The sequence below is a fragment of the Eptatretus burgeri genome, chromosome 4, assembly GCF_056783735.1.
Source record: "Eptatretus burgeri isolate ZD-2024b chromosome 4, Ebu_testis_v1, whole genome shotgun sequence".
Classification (NCBI taxonomy): Eukaryota; Metazoa; Chordata; class Myxini; order Myxiniformes; family Myxinidae; genus Eptatretus; species Eptatretus burgeri.
This window is the reverse complement of record NC_140964.1, coordinates 75209805-75234291: the sequence shown is the minus strand read 5'-3', so window position 1 is coordinate 75234291 and position 24487 is coordinate 75209805. Positions and strand designations below refer to the sequence as shown.

At 43.8% G+C, this 24487-nt stretch overlaps 1 protein-coding gene across 1 annotated transcript; it reads left to right on the top strand.

Annotated features, from left to right (window-relative positions):
* The first annotated feature begins 332 nt into the window (after positions 1-332).
* LOC147028382 (uncharacterized) lies at positions 333-18935 on the top strand. The gene is made up of 4 exons (XM_085878705.1): positions 333-479; positions 6843-6918; positions 9873-9974; positions 16348-18935. Exon 4 carries the CDS (start codon positions 16357-16359, stop codon positions 17563-17565), a length of 1209 nt encoding a protein of 402 aa, XP_085734831.1. The 5' UTR covers positions 333-479; positions 6843-6918; positions 9873-9974; positions 16348-16356; the 3' UTR covers positions 17566-18935.
* The last annotated feature ends 5552 nt before the right edge of the window (positions 18936-24487 follow it).

Here is a 24487-nt window from a genome sequence, read left to right as displayed (position 1 = left end):
AAACAAAAACCCAATCTGACTATTTAAAACACTATCAATTAATCTGCATTGTTCTGCAGACATAATGTGTCACTGACAATACCGATGGTCTTTCACGACACGGTGTTGACACCTTTCTTGGTGTGCTATGGCTTGTAATATGACGAGGTATATATTTTGAGTGTGTAGAGTAGCATAGCTGCTGACCGTGCTCCTTGGATTTTCTTTGTTTCCCTTTACGAGACATGCGGCTGATGGCATTATTTATTACGTTTGCTTTCCTCTATGCCTTGAACGGAAATTCTTTTTACTTTTTCCTCTGGGCGACAGAAAACAGATATCTCAGCTTGGCCTTCATCAGCCATTCGTTGCCAACAGCCGCACCTTCCAGAGACTCATGAGGCGCACTCAACGCCTGCTCACCTTCACCGGCATCTCGATCGAATTTTCAACACGCTGCACAACACGTGTCGTCGAGATGAATCGCCAGTGTTTTCCAGGTTTGCAATATATAATCCCACGTGCCGTTCCTTAACGAGGGCTGTTCAACATGTTCTCGTGACGAGATCCAACAGTCCAAGACGCGCCAAGATTGCTATTTGTTTCATATAATTCGAGCAATAAGTACATGTAATCACGAAAAAACAAGTTTTTCGTACACTCCTTCCATTAATACTAATCGATAAAGAAGGAAAGAATAAAAACGCTTGTTGCCGCGTCTTGAACTGCCGTGAGTGTGTCGTTCGTAGGACTTTTTGAACGGCCCCACGTACCTGCCTACCTGCTGCAGTCGAGCAAACAATTCACCACGAGTCCTGCAACTTTGAGACGCATTATCCTGAGCGGCCGTGAATTCTCGAAGCTCCGCGTTCGATGACAACGATGACATTCCTGAGAGCCCTATGCGCTGCGCTCCGTTTTTACGCATTTCTTCTCCGGCGGAGGGATCGTCCGGCTAACGGGACCCCGGGCGGGCGTGGTGCGCTCCCCGACTCGATGCCGCCGCCGTTTGAAGTCAGCTCGGCGCCTCGCCGTGCCCCCGGGGCGGGCTGTGCTTGGTGAGCGCCCGCGGAGGAGTCCTTGATATGCAGATCGTGCCGTAATAATGCGCGCCGAAGCGGGGCCTGCGGGCGGAGTGGAGGGGGCGCCGAGCGGGTTCTGTGCGCTCATCCTCGGCGCTTTTAGTTAAGGCGAACGCTCGGCAGAAGAGGCGGCCGTCCTAATACTAGCCAGAGGGCGGATAGTGAAAGGCAGGCATCTGGTGGGGAGATACGGGCCGGCCTGGCAAATAAAGGGAAGGAAAAAAAAATACGTGAGAAGAAAGAAACGCCTGGAGCGTGAAGCGCGGTGCGGAGCTGATTGAGCGATGCTGTGTGGATGAGCTGAGCCTCGACATTCGTGGAAATGGGATGGCTCATAAATTTCTCTTTTCCTCATTTAACCATTAAAATGCACCGAGTGCCTTATTCGACCGAGTGTACGAGCGCAAGCTCTGCGCGACGTCGGTTTTACAAACCGCCGGATTCTCAGGGTGATGCTCACAGTGCTCACCTGCGTTACAAGTCACATGGTTCCGAGCGACGTTTGGCAAGCTCACCTTGCAGCCTCATTTGAAACCATTGAATTATGAGTAAACGACGAGGTCAGTTAATCTTTACTTACTCGGGTTTCCTTCTGATGACTCTGATGCAGCATTTTGGTCTTTCGTTTGATTGTGAAGAATGTAGCAAAAGAACACTTTCGTTCACCTCGTTGAGTGGAATTTTTTTCAATGTCAGGCCACGCACTTAATGGTTCCTTCTTGTGTATTCGAGGAAAGGAAAAACATTGAAAGTCCTTGCAAGATGATTGACGTCACAGACTGTGAGATATTGTGTTGCCCGCATCGGAGGCTGTGCAGTTAGCCTCGACCATCCATCCATTCATTCATGAACAAATTTGATTTCCTTGTGTTTATTTCAATACGTCGTAATTGCTTTAATTTCTCGATGGAGGACAATCAAGTGTTTAACCAAATTGTTTGAGTGTAATTGTGTGTTATACAAAGGTGTTCCAAATGTTCTCGGAACGAAATACCCGCAATAATCCAACACAGGCCGACTTGTTGTTTTTTTCCATTACATAACAATATATATATATATATATATATATATATATATATATATATATATATATATATATATATATATCCTTTATAAACTTTTTACTTCCGATCTTGATGAAATTTGGTATGTGGGTAGAGGTCCATGAGTGATACCCAACGACATATTTTATCCTGGGTTCGAGGTCAGGGTCAAGGTCACGAGGTCACGAAAGTTGTGAAAGTTGCCATTTTCAAAACCTATTCAGTCTGTTCATTTTAGGAGATATCTGGCAACGGTTCATCGATTATGATAGTAAAAAACATTATAGAGATGACCGTCACCCCCACACGGGGGTAATTTTTAAAGACACACACATCATGATACTGTTTGGGCATCTCAGATTAATGTGAGTATCTCATTCGTTCGGCGAACTTTTTGAACTCCCCGTGAATATATAAGGAGTGATCATTAAGTTGGTGGTATACCCGAAATGTGTGCATACGCGCCTCTGCCCAATCTCACCTGCGTTTCAATCCTGACCCAGCTACAAACTGCCACCCTGGTGTTTCACAGGAACAGCAAGGCACCAATATGTGCCCCCATCCCGTTTTGCTCGCAAGCAGTTATCGTTGATGGTGTACGTTAACGATCCCACGGTTTGTTTCGCCAAGAGTCGGTGAGTTATTGCCGGAACCACGAAAAAAATAATAAATTCCAGCCCCAACTGCAGGTAGCAAGTGTTTTTTTTGTCTTTGACACTTCTTGACACCACGTCTTCAAAAAGTTTGACAAACAAGATACTCCTAATTGTCCAACACAAAAAGTATAATACGATTTGTAAGAAATATATAAATGCTGAAAAAAAACAATTAATATCTACACCTTGGTAAACCGATTTGACGATTACGTCGTTTATTTAAGTTTTGGAACTCCCCACATGTACTCTCTTATTACAAATCATCACACTGCAATCATATACCCTGTTACACCTGCCCACTATACAGCTTTATAACCTCTCTGTTTTTGAGGAAAGAGGTTTTGTTTTGAGGTTGAAGATATACATTACCATGCCCATGGAATCATATAACTTCTTATAACAACGAACAACAACCTTTAACCTCTTGAACCATGGCGATGCAATAATATACACTCTTACACCAACGAATGACAACTTTATAACCTCTGGTACTATGCCATTGGAATCATATCATATACTCTCTTAAACCAACTAATTTCAGCCTTATACTCACGTCTCACTACAATCATATACCCTCTTATACCAATGCACTACAGCCTCAGGTCCTTTTGTACCATCTTATTACTGTCATATATCTTCTTATAGATACCAGTAATTACAGGCTTGTCTTCTATCTATAATAATAAATGTCAGTGTGTGTCAGTCTGTCCATCTCCTCCATAAATAACTCCAAATCCATGAAACCTAGCGACCATAAACTTTGCATGCATACAAAGGAAACTCCAAGGTGGTGCATGATGAAAATTGGGCGTTTGGGTAAATTTAAACACCCATTTTGACGATAATTCAGGGAGTGCTCATCACGAAAAACCAAAAATAAGCCTGACCAAGATGGCAACCCACCATCTTGTTCAGCCCTCTGTCCTCTGTCAGTTCACAAGAGCCTAAAGCTGCCATTTGTTTTGGCCTGCTCAGCAATGCCTTGGCTTAGAACAGGCCGCAATGATTTCTTAACGACAAAGTTGTTTTTTTCCACTTTCCTCACTTGTATCATCGATTGCCTGATCATCATACCTACAAATCTCTGGATACATTGCAGTGCTTATAAACATCTGGAGATACCAGCGCTCATGACTTTATTTAATTTGTGTACATGCCATAACCTCTGGAACCTCTTAATCTCAGCTAAATTAAAAAAAATTAAGCTCCAGATTTGAACTTGGCAGCAGTTCCGACTCGTAAAAAAAGTGTTCATTTGTCCAATTCGGACATTGCTTTGGCGTTTCAGGGTGCATAGGGTGAGATGACCAATCGGTAATCGTTTGCCAAGCAAGGCGATCCGTTGGAGTGCTTGCTTGAGAGCTTTAGCCACTTGACGAGCGCTCACCAAGCTGCTTGGTTGTTCGTTTCAAAGCCACGAGAGGTAAGACCCATTGCTTCGCTGATGGAAATACCAATCTTTGTGTAATTGCTCAAAAAAACAACAATACTGCAATAAAAATTAACTTTCACCCTTTAAAAATCGTGCGAATAAATTATTGAAATATCAGCTGCTTTTTCTTATCCTTTTCTCACCTGTGTTGCAAGTCAAGCGACCTGCTTTGTGATGCTTTTAAAGGTGGTGTGTAATCAGCGTTTTCTGAATCTAATCCATGTAAGAAACGAGACTCGCATCATTAAAAGTGAATAAGAAGAAGAAGATGGAGTAATAAATTTTCTGTGCGGTTTTAAACAGAACACGGCGGTTAAAAAGAATACTTTGCTGTTTGGGCTTGTTTTATCACCCCGGTAATGCCCTGCTACACTGCCTACCCTCCCCACATGCTTTCTTCAGTTGCGCTGATGCTGCCTTATATTCCCGTTATGCTGCCTTCCCCTCCCCTCCTCTCACGCTTCCCTCCCTTGACCTTATGCTGCCTTCTATTCCTGTTATGCTGCCTTCCCCTCCCCTCCTCTCACACTTCCCTCCCTTGACCTTATGCTGCCTTCTATTCCCGTTATGCTGCCTTCCCCTCCCCTTATACTGCCGACCCTACCTTCACGCTGCTTGCTTTCCCTTCCCCTCATGTTGCCTTCCCTTCCCCTCATGTTGCCTTCCCTTCCCCTCATGCTGCCTTCCCTTCCCCTCATGTTGCCTTCCCTTCCCTTCATGTTACCTTCCCCTCCACTTACACTGCTTTCCCCTCCTCTTATGCTGCCTACCCTCCCCTCTCCCTGCTCATCCTCCCACCACACTGCCTTCCCTTCCCCTCATGCTGCATTCCCTTCCCTTCATGCTGCCTTCCCTTCCCCTCATGTTGCCTTCCCTTCCCCTCATGCTGCCTTCCCCTCGCCTCCTCTCACGCTTCCCTCCCTTGACCTTATGCTGCCTTCTATTCCCGTTATGCTGCCTTCCCCTCCCCTCCTCTCACGCTTCCCTCCCTTGACCTTAGGCCAAAAAAAAAATGTTGCATTGGCGTAACCCGCCCGACCCTAAAAATTCCGCCGACCCTACGTTTTTTTTTTTTTGTTTTTTTTGCTATCGAAAAATTTTGTCGACCCTATTTTATTGCTATTTTTGTTGTTTTGCTATCGTTTTCAAGTATCTTGTTGATTGCGATTGCGATCGCGATCGCAAAAACCCGGAAGTGTTTCGGACAGAACCCGCCGACAAAAAGGGTGGTACTCGAGCTGGGGGAGATTTTGGGAGGGATTTATTCGGAAAAAAAAAGAAAAAGAAAAAAAAAAAAGATCCCGACCGACCTACCCTATTTTTCAGTGACCTGTTACGCCAATGCAACATTTTTTTTTTTGGCCTTATGCTGCCTTCTATTCCCGTTATGCTGCCTTCCCCTCCCCTTATGCTGCCGACCCTACCTTCACGCTGCTTGCCTTCCCTTCCCCTCATGTTGCCTTCCCTTCCCCTCACGTTGCCTTCCCTTCCCTTCATGTTACCTTCCCCTCCACTTACACTGCTTTCCCCTCCTCTTATGCTGCCTACCCTCCCCTCTCGCTGCTCATCGTCGCACCACACTGCATTCCTTTCCCCTCACACTGCATTCCCTTCCCCTCACACTGCATTCCCTTCCCTTCACACTGCATTCCCTTCCCCTCACACTGCATTTCCTTCCCTTCACACTGCATTCCCTTCCCCTCACACTGCATTCCCTTCCCCTCACACTGCATTCCCTTCCCCTCACACCGCATTCCCTTTCCCTCACACTGCATTCCATTCCCTTCATGCTGCCTTCCCCTCCTCTCTTGCTGCTTTCCCTTCCTCCCCCCCCACCCCTCATTGCCTTTCCCTCCCCTCACGCTTCCCTCCACTCCCCTTTTGCTATCTACCTCCCAAACCCCTCCACCATGGTACAACTCTCTGGAGGTCACGTATGGGAAGGGGTGTCAAAGAATGTGCGAATTGGACAAATGAAAGCTGTTTGTTTTTGTTTTTTTAGCAGTCAGAATTGCTGCTCTGATCAATTCCGCCATTTGTCTCAGGTTAACAGATTCCAAAGCCTTTCGTATGTGTGGAAATTAAATAAATGCATGGACACTGGTGCAGCTTTTTTGAGGATTGAAGGAGAACACACTTTATATCCTTCCCCTTCCCTCTCGCTTTGCTTTCCCAAAGCCCCTTCACCCCCACCCCCACAGATATCTCTGAGTGGTGTCTGGGCATTGTTTAGTATGATGTGTTTGAACATACCCAATTTTGTTCAGTCCTGTGCTAATGCCGGCATAAGGTTACAACCCCCCCCCTCACTTTCCCTCAAGTCCCCCTATAAAACAAATGTCCAGAACACCCCGTTCCCTCCCTACTACCTCCCTCTCTCCCCCATCATACACACTTTTCCCCACTCCCTCCCCACTCCCGGAGTGTATAGCAATGGGTGGTGAGGCCTCGCTCTTCTCCCCTCTCTCCCCCACCCCTTACTCGCTCCCCCTCCAATCTAATATTCCCATCAGTGAAGCGACGGGTAGTATTGTAATAATAGTTTAATTTATTTATTCTTTGAAACGCCTTCCCCCTTGAATACATTGAAAAGTGAAACGGAATTTTGAAGTTCGATTTGCATTATTTCGATTTAAATGATGTTTTCCAGGAACCACACCTCTGATGTAAAGAGGGACGTGCCTGGATATAGATATTGTGGCGGTTCTGCAAACCGGCCTCCCCGGGTGAGCGCACGTCCGAGCATGGCGGTTCCCCAAGATCATTATATCAGTCACGTGTTTAATGTCCACCATCTGTGTTTGGATTACCCCATCCATGGTTTAGTGGGACACAGGATATGCATTGCAAAGGGCTATAGAGAGGTCATCTTGTTCCTCCTTCCATAGCCCTGCCAGGAGCAACACCTCCCATGATCCGAAATCCACAGCTCCAATTCTGTTCCTTGATCCAAACCTCTAGAGACACATTTAAGACATTAGCGATCCTTTTACTCATTATAATTCACTATCCACAGTTCCTCTGGTGGCCCATATTTTACACCACACACAGACACCTTTATTAAACACCATCACATGAACCACGCAGCACGAGGAAGAACGTTGTTGCATTTGAACGGACTTTGGCGGGAGTGCTGATTAGCGGGAAAAACCGTTGCAAATAACAGCAGCCGGACGCTGGCCAGAGTTGATTGACAGCGGAAGAAGGTGGTGCTTCAGAAAGCGCCCAATCCAAACTCTCTGTGTGCGATCAGAGGTGAACATCTGAGCTTTGATCCCACCAGACTCTGTCCCACTCAAGTGGGATAAATAGTGGAACGTGGGTGCTGGTTGTACCTTCTAACTGAACCAGCGATCTGCTGCCAAGAGAGACAGACAGAGAGAGACACAGACAGAGAGAGGGAGACAGACAGACAGACAGAGAGACTCCTTGTGCTGTACCGAGGTGCATGTTGTGCGGAGGTCTGGGCTACCCTGAGCCCGAAGCGCCGTCCAGTGGGTGTGAGGCAAGCAGGCAGAGGTTTCTAGCAAAGGACGAGGCTGCATTCCTGACATACTTATTTGTACCTCACATTTTTCTCTCTCCCTCGATAACACACTGACCTTCCCTCCCCTCACCCAAACTCTATCAGGACTGGTACGCATCCACCGGCGGTGCCCGGGGTAAGCCCAGGGGCTGAACCTCCACCCTGAACTTCTCTCGCCCCTTCCTATTTTCTTCCTCTCTAACTTCCTCGGATTGTGATTCTGCTGGGCCCATGTCATACGTGTTAGACTAAGGGTAACATTATGTAAGGGTTGAAGCGTTAATGAGAACATTTTGTGGTTGTGATTTTGGCGGTGTGGTTTCTCTTATTGTGCCTTTTGCTTGTATTTGATCAATGTAAATGTGTTGCTTTCATTGACCCTTGTAAATACTTGTGTGCTGCAATGCTTTGGGAAATCGTTGTTTCGAACCTGCCCTTTTTGTCTTTCCTATTGAGTCGATTAATGTGTACTAGTAATAGATGGAACGTTCTGCCCCACTAATTGGCTCACGTGACTATCTGGTGCTGCACCTGTATGTTCCGCTCGGCAGATCATCAGGTGTGGAGCTGATGGCATGGCCTGTAGTTAGGTATCGCAGAAACCTCGAAGCGTAACCCGACTGGGCCAGTAGTCAAAGTCTAGCAGCTATGGCTGTGCAAGATCTGCAGTCAGTTTGATCATGGGGTTTTCCTGTGGCCTCTGAGCTGGAGATCGGGAAGACAAGCCAGGGAATCTTCGCCCTTCCGCCCCCCCCCCCCGCCAACGTGTTAAACCCTAACCCTGGTTCCGTAACAATATATATATATATATATATATATATATATATATATATATATATATATATATATATATATATATATATATATATATATGGATGGATGTGCATGTTGTGTGGTCATAAAGCATAACATAACATTCTCTTTGCTAATGCTCCCCTCACCTTTCTCTCTCTTCTTCTCCTCCCCCACTCCCTTCCTCTCTTTTTCTCCCCCCCTCTCTCTGTCCTTTCCTCACTCTCCCTCCAAATACAGTGCAGCACACTCCTCCCACACCTCTCTCTCTCTCTCTCTCTCTCTCTCTCTCTCTCTCTCTCTCTCTCTCTCTCTCTCTCTCTCTCTCTCTCTCTCTCTTTCTTTCTCTCTCTTACTCTCATTGAGTCTAAAGCGACATGTAGTAAGGAGACCCCTTCCTCGCTCCCCCCTCTTTTGCCCCACTCATTCCTCACCCCCTCTCCTTTCTCTCTCCCTCACCCATTCCTCTCTTTCTCTTTCTCCCACCCCTCTTTTTCACTCCCCCTTCCTCGCATCCTCTTTTTTTTTTAGTTCCCCCCTCCCACACTCATTCTCTCCCACTCCCTCTCCCCCATCTTTCTCTCTCCTTCCTCCCCTCCCCTTTCTTCGTATTCCCGTCAGCGAAGCGACGGGTGGTATTTGCTAGTTTCCTAATACTGTATGTATATACCATCTCATTACAAACAGATGTCCTCTTGTATCCTCCGGTATGCACTCATTGCAACCATTTGCCCTCTGCCAGTGCAATCCCATGAAAGCCACAGCCTTATGTTTTTGTTGTCTGTATTCATATCTGACTCATTTATCATTTACTCCCATTTCAGCCAAAATGCATTCAGTCTCTCCCCCCCCCTCTCCCCTCTATCCATTTGCACTAAACGGATCATGGACTGTATTACTGGAATACCCTGAACGAAAACCAAGTAGTCACAACAGTAAACACCGAATGGTAACATGAAAGCAATTTCTGAAGTGTTTTCCATCAGTGTGTTCATCCATCCTTTCTCTCCCACATATCCAGTCTCATGTAAATCTTCTCACTCCATCATCCTCCCTCCATCCAAAACTCTGGCCTACCTTACACTCTGCTTTTCTTTTAATGTCGTTATTTAATTACCTATTCAGAGCGTTGAAGCTACATGCTCTAACTGCCACTGTTACTTAGTACTTACGCTATAAGAGCACTAACTTACCAGAGTAACAATGGACTGAGTCTAGTTAGTACTGTTAACTACATATCAATATTTTTCTAGTTTTATACTTCTGCATGAATAGTGTCCATATATAGTTTTAATATTGCATTGTGTCTTAAGAGAAGGCTGTTTGATCCATTGTTAATGTTCCATATTTCCATCCTGGCAGGGGAGTGATACACATGTGGAGTTCAAGAAGTTCTCAGACTGAGACGTTCAACTAGATCACATCGGGGTCACCAATTGTGGATGACGTTCTGGTTCGGTGATGGTAGGAGTAACCAGAACAAATATTCACTCACACGAATGTCAAATAATGATGAGGTCAGGGGTTCCCCGCCAAAGCCAGCTAGCCGTTATTAGGTCTGCTGTCTTTCGTGCAAATGGTTAGAGTTTGGCAGCAGTATCGCCTGTCGAAGATGAAGCTGATGGAGACAAATAGGTTGTGGTTTTGATGAGCCAATCGGTTTAGCCCGATCTCTGAATGGTGAAGGATCACTTAAAAAAATTATCAGATCCGGATTTGGATTTAAACCAAAATTGAATAATTTTTTTCCTTGTCGCATACCCAACATGTCCACCAAGTTTCATCTGAATCCGTCCACAAATTTTTTGAGATATCCTGCACACAAACAGACAGACAGACAGAAAGGGGGTGAAAACATAACCTCCTTCACCTTCGGTGGCAGGGGTAACAACTTATTCCAACAGCAAATTCAAAGCAATTCACTGCATATGTTTTCGGTTTTGTTGAATATTGCCACCGACGTCTTTTTTGTTGCACACATAATATACATCTGCGTTCTGCTCGTGACATTTCATTGGGTTCCACGGGGAGCACCAACATATAGTTGACCATGTGTGAAAACTGTATCACACAGGTACACTCCAACTTTTTGCAAAGTTTGATTTTGACCTTTATTTATTTATCGTCATGCCAAAGGTGAGCTATATTGGAGACTGACGTCGTTGCCAAACAAATGGAAACGACTCCTCAGTGGCCTGTATTGCAATGCCGGGAATTAGCACCATTTTGTGTGATTCTGCAATTGTTGCCTGCAGTTGTCATTTGTTGATGATGACAGGCAACCCTTCTGTATTTTCACACGATTCAGCTTTGAGAATGCGGCATTGCTTGCAAAGTTATGTTATCTCTTCATCTGTATGCCATCAGTGATGCATTGCAATCGGTCCATTGGAAGGTTATGTAAGGGCTGTCAAATTATGACTGCACCTTTGATTGCAGCCTTTGTTAACCTTTTTCATGCCAAGAAAATATTTGCATAGGCATGAAGGGGACCTGCGTCAATGTCAACAGAATGCGAAATAATTTACAAAATTTCTTTGTGAACAACGGTTTTTGTTTTGATGATGCATTTATCTGCAATGCAAAATGAATTTTGCATGGATGACAGACGTGGGATGTGGCGACATTGAGCTCACTGACCATGTGTAAATAAAGACTCGCACAATGCACTCCAACACAATGTGGTGTTTGGCCCTGAGCCGAGTTGATGGTCATGTTGGAGGCTAAGCAAACTGGAAACTGTCGACGCTGCCACTCGAATGGAAAGGTGTCATCCGTGGGTTTCATTGCAAATGCGTGGGATCAGCGCAGTCTTGTTACCTCCGTCACCGAAGGTGAAGGAGGTTATGTTTTCACCTCTCTCTGTCTGTCTGTTTGTCTATCTGTGTGCAGGACATCTCAAAATATTGTGTATGGTTCCGGATGAAATTTGGTGGAGAGGTTGCGTATGTCACAAGGTACGAACTGATTCGATTTTGGTGAAGATCCGGATCCGGATCCGACGTAATTTTTAATAGTGATTCTTCACCATTGAGAGAAAGAGCCAAAACGATATTTAGAATGATATTTGCAAAAATGTATTGGGCCCGATATGTTCTCGTGGATCAGGCATGACGTGGCGCAGGTATGCGCTCTACCGAGTGCCCTTCTAGTTTGTGCCAGAAATTGTTGCTTGCAACAGGTGGCCATTGATCACTTTTTGAACCAAAATCCATGTTCCATTACAAAAATCACAATTTGGCACCAGATTAGAAAACAGCATAATGAGCATTCTGGGCTTCAATCGGAGCATATGAGGAGGTAAGCCTAAAACATGGAGTGAAATTGAGGTACTCGACTGAGATTGATACATTTTCAGCATTGATAACAGCATCTGCATTCGAACAACACCACTCTTCACCTGGAAACCATTCGTAAACTCGGTCGTTGCATTGTGTGGCGCCAGAATCGCTCGCTCGGCCATCCAACGTGTATTGCTCGAATTGTTCGCGAGGTTGGGGAATGTGCAGTGAATGAGGGCAGCAAAATCCATGGTCATGCACATTTCAGGGGGGCAAATCAGCAGCATTTGTTCGTTCACCATTACCGAGTTGTAGAAGCCATTTGGCACATTTCTCACCATGCTCGTCAATGCCACCACACCGTACTCGCATATTTTCATGCAGCTCATAAATTACGTGGTTTTAACTCACGCTTTCATTTTCAAAGCCATCCCTTTTTCTCCCCTCGAGTGTTATCAGAGCTTTCCAGACTGATAAAGATCCCAGAATACATCGCTAAAGTACCAAATCAGGAAATCGCGCAAAATCTCTGAAAGAACTACAGAACTTTGCATCGTGCATAAAGAAAATAAATGTACTGTCCTGTATTGTGGAGTTGCTAAGAGGCAGCGTAAAAGTGTTCCCTTTGAAGTGAAAGTGGATGTTATTCGTCGAATGGATGCAGGTGAACGTGCAGTTGGCATCAGGCTAAGTTTGCTTCCGACTGCTGTGTGTGCCATCAATAAAAATGTTGACATTCATTGAAGCAGGAAGAAGGAGTTGGAACTTGAGGAACAAGAGGAATCACCAAGGTCGACCGCATTCGGGAGAGGTTTATTTTTATTCAAATATGTCAGGTAATTGTTTTATTTATTTACTTATACGTTTGTTTATTTGAATATAACTGTCGTCGACCAAAAAAGGGTAATATCGTCATACTAAAATATACATAATTTGGCGTCTGTCTGTCTGATTGCGATACATTCGGTCGTAACTTATCCAATCTCAATCAAATTTGTCAGAAGGATGAAGGGTCACACGATGGAGGTTGGAGCGACTTCATTTGTCCCCCTCCCCAAAAGGGTTTTCCACTCTGGGTGAAATCTGTGTTAAGGTGTATAGATAGCTTACATGGCCTTTTTTCAACGTCGCTTCTAAGAACAAATGTAAATAAAAAGAGCAATCAGAGATTGCAGACCCTCGCCAGGACTTCTTTTGTGTGGTGTTTGTGTACTGGTGTGTTATGTAATTAATAATAGACATCACTAGAACTGCCACTTTTTAACTGCTGGCAGTGATGATGTCCCGCTTTGATGTATCCTCGCTTTGACCGGACACTTGACCCTGCCTGGCCCATGATGTTTATTATTATTATTCAATTGAATTCAGAATGGGATTAAAATTAATTCAATTCAAATCAAATGGAAGACCAAATAGGAACAGCGTACAGCATTGGAGTAATCGGAAGAAAACCAAATATGCAAAAAGCAAATTTGAAGCAGTTATCAGGATGAACCAGGATAGGATTCAGGTTTCAGCTGCTACTCTTCTACCCTCAAACCCATCCATGTGCAGCCAAGTGAGCCTTATTCAAAAAAAAAAAATCAAAAAGAACACAGATTAAAATAATAATAATATTAATAATAATTCTGGCTGCCAGACCATGCGTCCGATCAGGTTAAAATTTAAAACATATATTCACCATCACAACTAGATCATAATTTCGAAGTTTCACCTTGATCAATGAAGTGGTTCAAGAGAGATAATTTTTTCAAGATTTTTGTTCAATCCACCATGACTGCTAGACCATATGACCTACCAATTATTCATGAACATGCTGGTATCTCCAAGGCTTGGGGACACACGTGTGTACAGTTTCCCCTCGATCTGTCCACCCATTCTGGAGAAGATTTTAAAGGTTTGAGGGTAAATCCAATTTCGCTGCCAAACCATGTGACCGATTATGTTATTGGGTGGGAATGTTTTGTTATTCATGTATAGGCAGTCATACCTGTAAAGTTTCACCTTGATATGTTCAGCCGTTTCGGAGAAGAGTATTTTTGAATGTTAAAAAAAAATAATAATAAATGTCTACTGAACCCCGTGACCGATGCCATCATTTCTTTGGTTTTTTTCTGTCAACCAATTTATTTCAAGATGACCCTCAAAAAATTTCATACTGATTGGATGACTTCATAATTCAAACCAATATGAGTGCCAGACAATGTGACCTATGAATTATTCATGAACACCCGAGTATCCCGAAGGCTTGGGGAACATGAAAGTGAAGTTTCCCTTTCATCTGTCAAGCCGTTCTGGAGAAGAAGATTTTAAAACGTTTATTCTTCAAAAAACATCATAGCTACCAAACCATGTGAGCTATGACATCATAGGTGGAGTAGTTTTTGCTTCTCGTGGATAGGCAATCATACCGGTAATGTTTCACCTTGATCTGTTCAGCCGTTACAGAGAAGTAGGTTTTTGAAGGTTGTTTTTTTTTGTTAAAAACAATATGGCTGTCGAACAACGTGACCGAAGACGTCATCAATTTTTTTTTTTAGTCCTAGATGACCCTCAAAAATGTTCATACTGATCGGATAAAGTGTTTGACATGCAATTATGATGTCATCATGAAGCCACGCATGACGTCATCAAAAAATCATACTTGTTTTCCTTGGGTTGTACTTCACATATGCCCAAGTTTCAATTTTTTCCATTAAGCGGTTTTGGAGATACAAAAGTCTCATGTTTTTCTTTTTTTTCCAAAATGGATGCCACACCACATGACCTATGATGTCATAGTTATCACATAGTTATCACAACCGACATGAGTGGTCGTATCTATGGTGAAAGTTTCGTGAAATTTCTATGGTGAAAAACAAAACCATGCCGCTCCGCTTCGATACAACCCCGTTTCAATCGGACACCTGACCCATGATGTCCTCTTTGTGAAATTCAGAATGGGTGGCCGATCACATCTTTGGAGTTTCGCGTTGATCGGATCAGATGTTTTGTCCAACATGGCTGTGAGATCATGTTACCGATGATGTTGAAAATTTCAACAAATATTCCCCATGCCGAGTCGATCATATTTAAAATAAAAATAAAAATTTCTCTGATACTTAGCCTTTTGATGGGAGGCTTTGCAATGATGATCCACGACTGTTGCTTCAAATATTTATTTAACAATGACCTCATCGGTCACATGATGTGGCAGCCACTTTGGTTTTAAGGAAATAATTAAACAATTATTTCTCTGAAACCATTTAACCTATTGATACTAGACTTTGCAGTTCTGATCTACTGCACTTGTGGCATACATTTGACTTAAAATGACATCATCAGTCATGTGGTGTGGCAGCCACATTGGTTTCAAGGAAAATATTTTAAAAATTATATTTCACAAACCGCTATAGCGATTGATGCGAATCTTTGCAGTTGTGATCCACTGCCCTTACTCCATGTAACACAACATGCGTCATATTAATCTGTAAAGCAGTTTTGGAGAAAAAGGTTTGTTAATTTTTGTTTTTCAAACTAACATGGCCACCAAACCACATGACCGATGGCATTGAAAATTTGGACTCTGCCCAGGATTTGGTAGAGGATTATGTGTGAAGTTTGATTTTGATCGGATAAGGTTCATTTATCTATTCAATATGGCTGCCACACCACGTGACCTATGAAATCATCATTTCCACAGTGCATGGAGCTGTATTGTTCGATGATACTTGGTAAGTTTTGCTTTGATCGGAAAAGCAGTTCCAGAGAAAACATTATTTAATATTTTCTTCAATCCAATATGGTCGCCGAACCATGTGACATCAATTTACTCTTTATCACCCCAGTATGCTCAACACATGGTGAACATGTTTGTGAAGTTCCCCTCAATCTGTCCAGCCATTCTGGAGAAGATTTTTGAAGGTTTTAGGGTAAATCCAAGATGGCTGCCAGACCATGTGACCAATGACATCATAGTTGCAAAACTTTATTCAGCATGGCGAATGGACCATTTGGGTGTAGTCAGGTCAATTTATGACAAACAACCACCAAACCCACAACAAACTGCAACAAAAGGTTTCTCAGTGGTTTTCATTCCTACTGGATATACTGATCAATAGAAAAAAAAAAGTCTACCAAAATCTGACATCAGGAAATGGGTTAAAACAGTCATTTTCAAGATGGCCGCCACCAGGCTTTGAAATAACTAAAACAGCTATAACTTCTTCAATAATTGTGATAAAAAACATAATTGTTGGTTCTGGTCCATGGTTTTAATGGATCAGCAATCCACCGGTGTCAATAAAATTTAGATCTGATCAGTATTTAACCTGAAATCCAAGATGACGGCAAAAAATGAAGGGCGTAAAATCAATTAATTGTCTCCATATAATCGAACCTCTGTTAGGCAATCACCCAACATTTATCAAATTCTTACAAAAGGGTTTTCAGTCTTCTCTTACCAGTAATTATATGTGATGTATTACATGTCAGGGGAATGTCCCTGGCTCTGATTGAGTAGCCTATCCCTTTCTTCGAATGCTCTTTCCCTGAATGTTTTGTTTTCTGTGTTTCAGGTTTGAAGAATGAGTGCTCCTGAGATGCACGAAGATCGGTGTTCAATTTGCAAGGAGAGGCTTGAGGATGGAAGTGACGTTGTGCAAATTCGTCAGAAGGGCGCTGATGGCATCAATGCAGCCAGTGTTCAGAGAGGTGACGATGTTTATGTGGCGGCTGGATGCAAGGTACACACGGACTGTCGTAAACGGTATATAAATCAACATGACATCCTGAATCAAAAGAAGATACAAGGACCATCCAAACCGTCCAGGAAGCGAAGTTCACGTGTGTTGACCGAGCCTTTCAACAGCAAATCTGACTGCTTGTTCTGTGGGACCACAGTGGACCTTGGAAGTTTTGACTACAGTCAGGTCAAGACTGACAACTTTGCCAAAACCATTCTGGAGTGCTGTGAGAATCGGTCCGATGATTGGTCTTTCACAGTGAAAGGGCGGATTGAGTACTATGGTGGAGATCTTCATGCAGCTGACTGCATATATCATCGTCAGTGCAGTGTCCATTTCCGCACTGGGCGTGATGTACCAGTGCACTTCCGGAGTGGACCAGATTCAACAAGTAGGAAATCTGGACGTCCGATAGATAGTGATCAAGAGCAGGCATTCTCCAGAATGTGTTCATATCTTGAGATGAATGATGAGGAACAGATGACTGCTTTGTACCTTCGTGGCAAAATGGAAGAGTTTCTTATGGATGAAAATTCTCTTCCATACACCAACTACTATCTGAAGAAGAAAATGAAGGAAAGATATGGGGACTCCATTTATATTGCTGAAGGAGAGGGCGTAAATGACATAGTTACATTCAGGGAGAAAACATCACACATACTCCGGTTATTCTACAAAGAAGCACAGCGAGAAGGAGATGAAGAGGCACAAAAGAAGGCCATGATTGAGACGACAGCAAGGCTGATCAAGAGTGATATCAAGAACGGTGTACCATCTGTTACTGATCACTACCCAAAATCAGAAGAACTTGAACTTGACTCTGCACTGGCATTCCTTCCAGATACACTTCGAAATATGTTGAATAGTCTGTTCGTTGGAAAAAACACGCAACGTAAAGTGGCTAGTATTGGACAAACCATTGTACAAGCAGTGAGATCTCGGGCTGTAATTCCACCACTCCAGATTGGTCTCGCTGTGCAGGTCCATCACATATATCGGTCAAAATTCCTTGTGAAAACCCTGTGTAATATGGGGTACGGCTCATCATAAGGTGAAGTACTAGGGTTTGAAAAGAATGCGGCAAGCTGTGTCACACCCGATTTGCTAATTGAAGAACCAGGCGGATTTGACCTATCAGTGTTGTTTGCCGGTGACAATTTAGATCACAACATAATCACCCTTGAAGGCAAAGGTACCTTTCATGGAATGGGCATGATCGCTGCATTGACTCCTGGTAGAAAATCAAGTCATCTTGTGACAAGGCAGAAGATTCCAGAATTGAACATTGTACAAATGTCCAAAATTGATATCAAAGAATATGGCTTTGCAACCAATGTTCTTCGCAACATCAAGTTCTGAGACCTCCCAGATCTCTGAGTCTGTGACAGGAGAGTTGAGATCTTCTGAGAGCTATCCTTCCATTCCTAGCAGATTGTACCAGGCTGGCAGGGGATGATGCACATCCTTCACCGATGACAGACACATCCTGGCGCATCCTCCATTCTGTATTTGCCAATGATTGATATGTATCCAGGTGACAAGGCTTGCATTCTGTCCACTTTGAACTTCCTGTCCAACATGGCCATCAGACACCATGTCCCTCCTGTGATCACATTTGATCAACTGGAAAGCTGCCGAGATAATCAGTGCTGCACCAGAGAATAGCCATTTGAAGGGGATCGTGCTTAGGCTGGGTACATTTCACACGTTCATGAATCTGCTTGGAGCAATAGGCACGTTGATGGCGGAAACAGGACTCAAAAACATCCTGGAACTGGTGTATGGTGAAAATGCTGTAGTTCATATGATGTCCGGAAAATCTGTTCAGAGGGCATTCCGAGGCCATCTACTGGTGAGCAAGTGTCTACGTCGAATTATTGTGGCATCTGTCATGGAGGAAAATCCTGAGTTCATGCTCCAAGAAGAAGAGATTGAGAAAATGTATTTGTCCTTGCTAACGGCTGACATCTCTCTTGAAAGTCTTGAAGAATCAGCTGCAATTGTGAAGATCACTGATGAACTTGAAAAAAAGAAATCTGAACTTGTTGCACAATCCAAAACGAGTAAGCTGTGGCTGGGTTATCAGAAAATGTTCCATACTGCTCAGGCAATGATCAAGGCAGATCACACTGGGTCTTGGAAGGATCACTTGCAAGCTGTTGCTGATGCCTTGCCAAGATTTGCAGCAGCTGGACACTACAACTACCAGAAGTCCGCTTATCTCTATGTACAAGAAATGAGTGAACTGGAGAGCAAACACCCAGATGTGTATGAGAAGTTTCAAAATGGCTTCCATGGGATCCGGCGAACAAACCAGTTTTGGGCAGGCCTCAGCTGTGATGTAGTCATCGAACAAACACTCATGAGATCACTAAAGAGCACCGGTGGCTTGACTCATGGCAGTTAGATGACAGAGGAACACCGAGCATTGTGGACAATGTCAGCCCCCATAACATCTGAGGTCAACGTCGCCATGCAGGACTTCAATGATCTCACATACGCAACAAGCGAACAGCATAAAGAAGCAACTGGTGCCAGAATTGAAAGACATGCATTCGACCTCTCTAAGATAAGCACAAAGCTGAATGCATTTTCACCTTTCTCCTCTGATCCTACATTGAGAAATATCATAAATGGTATCGTGGCAAGCGAAGACATCAACGTGCATGAATATGAAGCTGTTGGGAACAAAATCATCGAGGGAATGATTGGACAACCTGTGTTTTCCTTCTCCATCAAGAGGACAGAGAAAGCAAAGACCCTGGGAAATTCTAATGCTCTCCAGGTTGCTCCTCACAGAACCATCGACTCCAGTGTGCTATTCCAGGGATTCCTGGTGGTATCCCAGATAGGTGATTTGTCACTTGAGGACGTGATGAGTTTTGAGCTCAGTCCATACCCTCCATCCCTCTTTGAGGACAACAAGATCTTGAGGAAGGCGACAAACCTCAACTCGCTCAAGCCGCCAATGACCACTGTACCAAGGCACTGGCATGTGAAGGAGTACCTGACACCGCACCTTCAGCACACCTTAAGACTGAAAGGTATGTTCTTGATGGTGGATCCTTGCTGCACAAGCTCAAGTATAAGAAGGGAGATGCATATGGCAAAATAGCCAGAGCATATGCGGACTTCACAACAAAACACTATGGGACAGCAACTGTTGTCTTTGATGGCTATGGTGCAGGCCCTTCGATAAAGGATAACACTCAGCAGAGACGGGGACAAGCCAACAGCTATCCGACTGAACTTCACCGGATAAACTGAATTTGACGGAAAGAGAGATGAATTCCTATGTGTCGGCAGTAACAAGAAAGTGGGCTGCACAGTTATTCAGGCAGAAGGGGACGCTGATGTGGACATTGCCAAGACAGCCGTAAACAGCACAATTCTGCATTCCACCACACTAATCGGAGAGGACACAGATTTGTTGATGCTTTTGCTCCATTACTGTATACCAGATGGAAAACCACTATATTTCAGATCAGACAAGCAGTCAAGAAGCAATCTGAAAGTATATGACATCAATCGGATGAAGCATCTTCTTGGGAATAAGTTGTGCACTCAACTGTTATTCCTGCACGCCTTCACAGAATGTGATTCAACATCTCGTGTGTATGGCATTGGGAAAAATCAGTCTTTCAGAAACTCGTGGAAGATGATCAAGGCCTCCAGTTGTGTGCAGATACATTCACTTCAAGAGGCGTCAGCCACGCTGAAATAAAGAAACCTGGCAGCCAAGCGATGGCCGTTATATTTGGTGGGGAGAGCACAAGTTCTCTGGCAGCCATGCGGAACAAGATATTCACAAAGAAGGTCGCTGCTGCTAAGTCTTTCGTTACACCTGAACGTCTTCCTCAACGGAATCTGCCACCAAGTTTCATTGTCTCTGAGTGTACGACCACGTCATGGTTTGGATGGGGATGGAGGGTGACCTCGATCCTCTGGATTGGGGCTGGGGACTTGAAGACAATTGATTTGTACCTATCATGCCTGCCATGAATGTTGCACCAGACACTCTTCTGAAGATGATACACTGCAACTGCACCACAGCTTGTGACACACCCCGTTGCAGCTGCAGAAAGAATGGGCTTCCGTGTACGTCTGCATGTGGATCATGCCAAGTGACGTTTTGTGACAATCCACTAAAATACTAAATCAAGCCTCTGAGGAACTAGAGGACAGTGATGAGGACTGAAATTGCAACCTAAACTGCCATTATGTAATGTTCACAAATAAATGTTTCAGTGGCACCAGGTGTTCTGTGATTTTGGTTCAGATGGAAAATTTATTGATTTTTGCACTCTTGAATTTTGCCGCCATCTTGGATTTCATGTTAAATACTGATCAGATCTAAATTTTATTGACACCAGTGGATTGCTGATCCATTAAAACCATGGACCAGAACCAACAATTATGTTATTTATCACAATTATTGAAGAAGTTATAGCTGTTTTAGTTATTTCAAAGCCCAGTGGCGGCCATCTTGAAAATGACTGTTTGAACCCATTTCCGGATGTCAGGTTTTGGTAGACTTTTTTTTCTGTTGATCAGGAGATCCAGAAGGAATGAAAACCACTGAAACACCTTTTGTTGCAATTTGTTGTGGGTTTGGTTGTATTTTGACCCAACAAGTGCAGTTTCACTTCGATCTGTAAAAGATTTTTTTTTTCCTTTTAGAAAAAAACAACAACAACCATGTGACGGATGATGTCATAATTTTTTCTGTGTTCACATCTTTCCTTCGATGAACCACAGAAAGTTTCATACTAATGGAATGCAGAATTCGACGTGTCAAAATTTCACTGGGATACCACTTCACCGATGACATTGCCAAATCAGAGTGATTTCCAGATGCCAAGTTTCAATTTTTTCCATGGTGTGGTGAAGGAGATAGAGGTCAAAATTTTTCCCTTTTTTCCAACAAGGCTGCCACACCACGTGACCTATAACATAATTATCATTAAAACAAATCAACATGAGTAGTCGCTCCAATGGTGAAAATTTTGTGTCAATCCAACAAGCGGTTGCAGAGAAAAACCATCCATATTTTCTGTGTGGACAAACAGACAAACAAATGGACCCAAATGCAATTCCCTCTCCTCTGGCTAGGGTAATATATCTAAAATTCCAGCTGTGTGTGTGTGTGTGTGTGTGTGTGCGTGCGTGTGTGCGTGCGTGCGTGCGTGCGTGCGTGCGTGCGTGCGTGCGTGTGTGATCGCTGTTTCTCGACAACCACTGGTCGGATCTAATTGAAACTTTCCAGGTATATTGCTGGGGACCTGAGAATGTGCCTTTTGAAGGTTTGATATTAATCGGACAAGTACTTCCCAAGTTATGGCCATTTATTTACCAACCAATGGGAAGACACGTTGCTGTGTGGGCGTGGCCGATGGGGGAAGGGAACCTCAGCCGCGTTCCCTATTACGGGTTACAACGTACGGACTTCCGGAGAGTGATAACTTCGTGTATTCTAAGAATTTCTCGATTTCTTATGCGCATTTATAGATAAACACAATGCCCCAAGTTATGATCGTTTTCATATTAGACGGTGCATAAATTTCGGTAACATCAGAGTGAGCTGGTATGCTCTGAACCAGGAAGTAATTTTTTTTTTCTTCTCTCTTCTCTTCTCTTTGTGTTTTTCCTTGCGATGACATTGCAAAAAGGCAAAATACGTTGGCGCTAATTGAATAATTGGCCATTAAAACTAATCTATCAAAACATTGGCAGATCCAGCAGCCTCCGCATTCTTGCCCTGGACGAGGAAACAAAGAAGAAGCGCCGTTTCCTCAGCAATGTTGTTTATGAAGAGGTGCTAACGAGATAAAGGTGTGTACAATGTACATGGAGGCAATTTTTATGATTATTTATTTATTGAAGAAAAATTGTTCCGAAAATAATTTATCAAAAAAAGTGCACAACTTTTTTTTGTTTCCAATTGTCAAAACGGTTTGGCCTTTGGAAGTATTGAGGAATTCAGCTCTACTCGACATACTTGCCAACGAAATACATCTCAATTTGGTGGTAAAAACGATTCACAACGACGGGTTTCCTTACTCATTGCTCTGCAGTCTGCATTCAACCCCTTCATATGTCATCTCATTGACCTCATTTCATCTATCTATAATTCCAGCAATGTGTGTGTGTGTGTGTGTGTGTGTGTGTGTGTGTGTGTGTGTGTGTGTGTGTGTGTGTGTGTGTGTGTGTGTGTGTGTTGTTTACGAGAGTGATGGAACGGCCTGTGTGGTTGTTGTTTCTGGCACGCGGTTTGAAAGTTTTGTTTTTGTTTTTGTTTGCACGTTTGGCCACGCACGTACGGGCACGCACTAGTAACACCAATAATGACAATAGCATCTATCTAGAATTCCAGCAATCTGTGTGTGTGTGTCTGTGTGTCTGTCTGCGACCGCTGTTTCTCGACAACCACTGGTCCGATCTGATTGAAACTTGCCAGATATATTGCGGGGGACCTGAGGATGTGCCTTTTCAAGGTTTGATATTAATCGGACAAGTGGTTCCCAAGTTAAGGCCATTTATTTACCAAACCAATGACAGGACACTGTGCTATGACTTCACGATTGACGTCACAATTCTTTTTTTTTTTTTGCACGTACGGCCACTCACATACGGCTACGCACGTACGGGCATACACGAGCGAAGGAACGGCCTGTGTAGTTGTTGTTTCTGGCACGCGGTTTGAACGTTTTTTTTTGCACGTATGGCCATGCACGTACGGGCCCGCACTTGTCTATCTATAATTCCAGCAATCTGTGTGCGTGCGTGTGCGTGTGCGTGCGTGTGCGTGTGTGTGTGTGTGTGTGTGTGTGTGTGTGTGTGTGTGTGTGTGTGTGTGTGTGTGTGTGTGTGTGTGTGTGTGACCGCTGTTTCTCGACAACCACTGGTCTGATCTAATTGAAACTTGCCAGGTATATTGCTGGGGACCTGAGTATGTGCCTTTTCAAGTTTTGATATTAATCAGACAATTTGCTCCCAAGTTACGGCTATTTATTTACCAAACCAATGACAGGACACAGTGCTATGACGTCACGATTGACTTCACAATTCTTCTTTTTTTTTGCACGTATGGCAACGCACGTACGGGTACGTACTAGTAATATTATTGTTCTTACAAAACAATATTGATGCTAAGGCCTAAGTCACATTTGCTCTACAGCGAGGATACGGCGGCCATACCCCCCCCCCCCCGAATTGGCAGAAACGTGCGGCGGCCGCAGAGTTTCTGAGGTGGCCTCAGGGTGGCCCTACGCCGTATGGTTATCTTTTACAGGTCGTAGGGGTCGCCGTGGAATTATAGCGTGGAGTTATAACTTTTTTCATTTCTACGTTGGCCGTAGCAATTCAACAAGCCGTAAAAAAAAAAAAAACTGGCATATATATATATATATATCCACTCGTTATCGTCTGTCTGGCCGCACGTTCGCCTTAGGGCCCCCCTGCGATGGGGGGGGGGGGCATCTGCCTTGAAAATTATATGGCCGCCGCAGGGACGCCCTAAGGTCACCGTGTGACATCAAATCAAAGACTGTACGGCACCCCCACGTTTTCAGTCTCCACAATTTGTAAATACGCCGTGTGGCTCCCCGAAAAAAAACAAACATATGTGACTGCTACATTGTGTGACCGTGGAAATACTGCGACCGCCCTATAATTGCTAGTAGCCGTAGATTTTGTAGACCCTACGGCCACCGTGCCAAATGTGACTTAGGCCTAATACTATCTCACCTCCCCAAAGGGTTTTTCCTCCTTGGACAAATGCCGTGTCGACGTGTATCAATATCTTCTTGTGGAATTTTGTGGGGCGACCCGACCGGATTTTAAAAAATATACATAAACAGATATTTAAAAAAAAAAAAAAAAATATATATATATATATATATATATATATATATATATATAGATATATATTGTTATGTCTGAGGTGGGGGGGGCGGGTATACATTCAAAGGGG

Coding starts and splice junctions, on each gene's coding strand:
- LOC147028382 (XM_085878705.1), top strand. CDS start 16,357: ATGAGTGCTCCTGAGATGCACGAAGATCGGTGTTCAATTTGCAAGGAG.